This window comes from Salmo salar, unplaced genomic scaffold (genome assembly GCF_905237065.1).
Source record: "Salmo salar unplaced genomic scaffold, Ssal_v3.1, whole genome shotgun sequence".
NCBI classification, from domain to species: domain Eukaryota; kingdom Metazoa; phylum Chordata; class Actinopteri; order Salmoniformes; family Salmonidae; genus Salmo; species Salmo salar.
In genome coordinates, this window is record NW_025547194.1 from 1 (window position 1) to 3,069 (window position 3,069).

Consider the following 3,069-nt stretch of genomic DNA (forward strand, 5'->3'; position numbering starts at 1 on the left):
TTTGTGTTACTCTCAGCCTGAAATGATTGTTGCTTTGTGTTACTCTCAGCCTAAAATGATTGTTGGTTTGTGTTACCTCAGCCTGAAATGATTGTTGGTTTTGTGTTACTCTCAGCCTGAAATGATTGTTGGTTTGTGTTACTCTCAGCCTGAAATGATTGTTGGTTTGTGTTACTCTCAGCCTGAAATGATTGTTGCTTTGTGTTACTCTCAGCCTAAAAATGATTGTTGCTTTGTGTTACTTTCAGCCTGAAATGATTGTTGCTTTGTGTTACTCTCAGCCTGAAATGATTGTTGCTTTGTGTTACTCTCAGCCTAAAATGATTGTTGGTTTGTGTTACTCTCAGCCTTAAATGATTGTTGCTTTGTGTTACTCTCAGCCTGAAATGATTGTTGCTTTGTGTTACTCTCAGCCTGAAATGATTGTTGCTTTGTGTTACTCTCAGCCTAAAATGATTGTTGGTTTGTGTTACTCTCAGCCTTAAATGATTGTTGCTTTGTGTTACTCTCAGCCTGAAATGATTGTGGTTATTGAAATAGTTGTTGATAGGTATCACTGGCCTTTATGGAGACCAGATCAGACCAGCTGAAGGGTTCTGATGTGACTTTGGGAACTTGGAACAAAACAACCCCAACAAAGGAATCCCTAATAAATGACCTCTGCTGTTCCAGTCATTGGAGAATCAGTGGAAAGGATGAGTGTTCTGTTCTGTTCAGGCCTGCCATTCTCATCTTTACTGTGTTAATCTCTCATTCCTCCCTCCTCCCTCCTCCCTCCTCCCTCCCTCCCTCCCTCCCTCCCTCCCCTCCCCTCTCTCTCTCTTCCTCCTTTCTCTCTCTCTCTAGCCCCCCTCTCTCCCTCCATCAATATCTCTCTCTCTCTCTCTCTCTCTCCTCCATCAATATCTCTCTCTCTCCCTCCCTCCCGCCCTCTCTCTCTCTTCCCTCCTTTCTCCTCTCTCTAGCCCCCTCTCTCTCTCCCTCCATCAATCTCTCTCTCTCTCTCCCTCCATCTCTCCCTCTCTCCCTCCCCCCCCGCTCTCTCTCTTCCTCCTTTCTCCCTCTCTCTAGCCCCCCTCTCTCTCTCCCTCCATCTCCCCCTCTCTCTCCAGAGTGATGCCTCTTTTATTCCTTTTGTTGTTGTAGATTTATGATCTTCCGTCATCTTCCGTCGTTGCCGTCCAACACGATGCTTAGCAACCGCAGTAACAACCTTCCTATTACAGAGGGCCGTGAAAGTGTTCATCATGTCTAGGGACGGCAGAGTCACTGGAGCATTTAACCATGGAGCTATAGCTGAGGCCCAGCCTCTATCCCAGCCTGACGGCCTGGAGCATTTAACCATGGAGCTATAGCTGAGGCCCAGCCCTCTATCCCAGCCTGACGGCCTGGAGCATTTAACCATGGAGCTATAGCTGAGGCCCAGCACTGTACCCCAACCTCCATCTCAACCCAGGCTTCTACTCAACCCCAACCCAGCCTCTACCCCAACCACAACCCAGCCTCTACCCAACCACAACCCACCCTCTACCCCAACAACAACCAGTCTCTACCTCAACCCAGCCCAGCATCTACCCCAACACCAACCCAGCCTCTACCCCAACCCCAACTCAGCCTCCTACCCCAACCACAACCCATCCTCTACCCCAACAACAACCCAGTCTCTACCTCAACCCAGCCCAGCATCTACCCCCAACCCCAACCCAGCCTCTACCCCAACCCCAACTCCAGCCTCTACCCCAACCACAACCCTAGGGTCTCACCTCAACCCCAGCCCAGACTCTACCCCAACAACAACCCATCCTCAACCCCAACAACAACCCAGCCTATTCCCCATCCCAGCCCAGTCTCTACCCCAACCCCAACCCAGCCCCTACACCAACCACAACCCTAGTCTCTACCACCCAACCCAGCCTCTACCCCAACCCAGCCTCTACCCCAGACCCAATCCTAACTCCAGCCCTATACCCCAGGCCCAACCCAGTCTCTACCCCAGATCCAATCCCAACCCAGCCTCTACACCAGATCCAACCCAGCCCAGACTCTACCCCAGACCCAATCCTAACCCAGCCTATATCCCAGCCCCAACCCAGCCTATATCCAGCCCCAACCCAGCCTATATCCCAGCCCCAACCCAGCCTATATCCCAGCCCCAACCCAGTCTCTACCCCAGACCCAATCTCTAACCCAGCCTCACCCCAGACCCAAACCTAACCCAGCCCTCCATCCCGGCCAACCCCATCTCAGCCCTATACCCAAGCCCCAACCTCTACCCCAGACCAATCCTAACCCAGTCTCTATCCCAGCCCCAACCCCATCTCAGCCCTATACCCAAGATCCCAACCTCTACCCCAGACCCAATCCTAACACATTCTCTACCCCAGACCCAACCCCAACCCAGCCCTATACCCAAGCCCCAACCTCTACCCTAGACCCCAGCCCAGTCTCTACCCTAGACCCAGCCCAGTCTCTACCCCAGCCCCAACCCAGCCCAACCTCTACCCTAGACCCAGCCCAGTCTCTACCCCACCCCAAGCCTGACGTTCCTGGAGCATTTAACTACTGGATCTACAAACTGTGGCAAGATCAGGGAGATGGGAGGGTTAAACAAAGGGGCTGTCCCAGCATGATGGCCCTAACTCAGGCCTACTGATCAGAGGAGAGGAGCCACGGGCTGTTGGAGTTGGTGAAGACTGGGGGTGTGGAGGGGTGAGAGGGGATATGGAGGGGTAAGGGGATATGGAGGGGTGAGGGGGATATGGAGGGTAAGGGGGATATGGAGGGGTGAGGGAATATGGAGGGGTGAGGGAGATATGGAGGGGTGAGGGAGATATGGAGGGGTGAGGGAGATATGGAGGGGGTGAGGGGGGATATGGAGGGGTGAGGGGGAAATGGAGGTGTGAGGGAATATGGAGGGGTGCAGGAGATATGGAGGGGTGAGGGGGATATGGATGGGTGAGGGGGAAATGGAGGGGTGAGAGGGATATGGAGGGGTAAGGGGAGATGGAGGGGTGAGGGGGATATGGAGGGGTGAGGGAAATGGAGGGGTGAGGGAGATATGGAGGGGTG

At 53.3% G+C, this 3,069-nt stretch overlaps 1 protein-coding gene across 1 annotated transcript; it reads left to right on the top strand.

Annotated features, from left to right (window-relative positions):
* Positions 1-1,456: 1,456 nt before the first annotated feature.
* LOC123731744 (extensin-like) lies at positions 1,457-2,186 on the top strand (the record flags this gene model as incomplete). Its single annotated transcript, XM_045711143.1, has 1 exon — positions 1,457-2,186. A coding segment is annotated over one exon (730 nt), but the record flags the coding sequence as incomplete, so codon positions are not given.
* Positions 2,187-3,069: the final 883 nt, after the last annotated feature.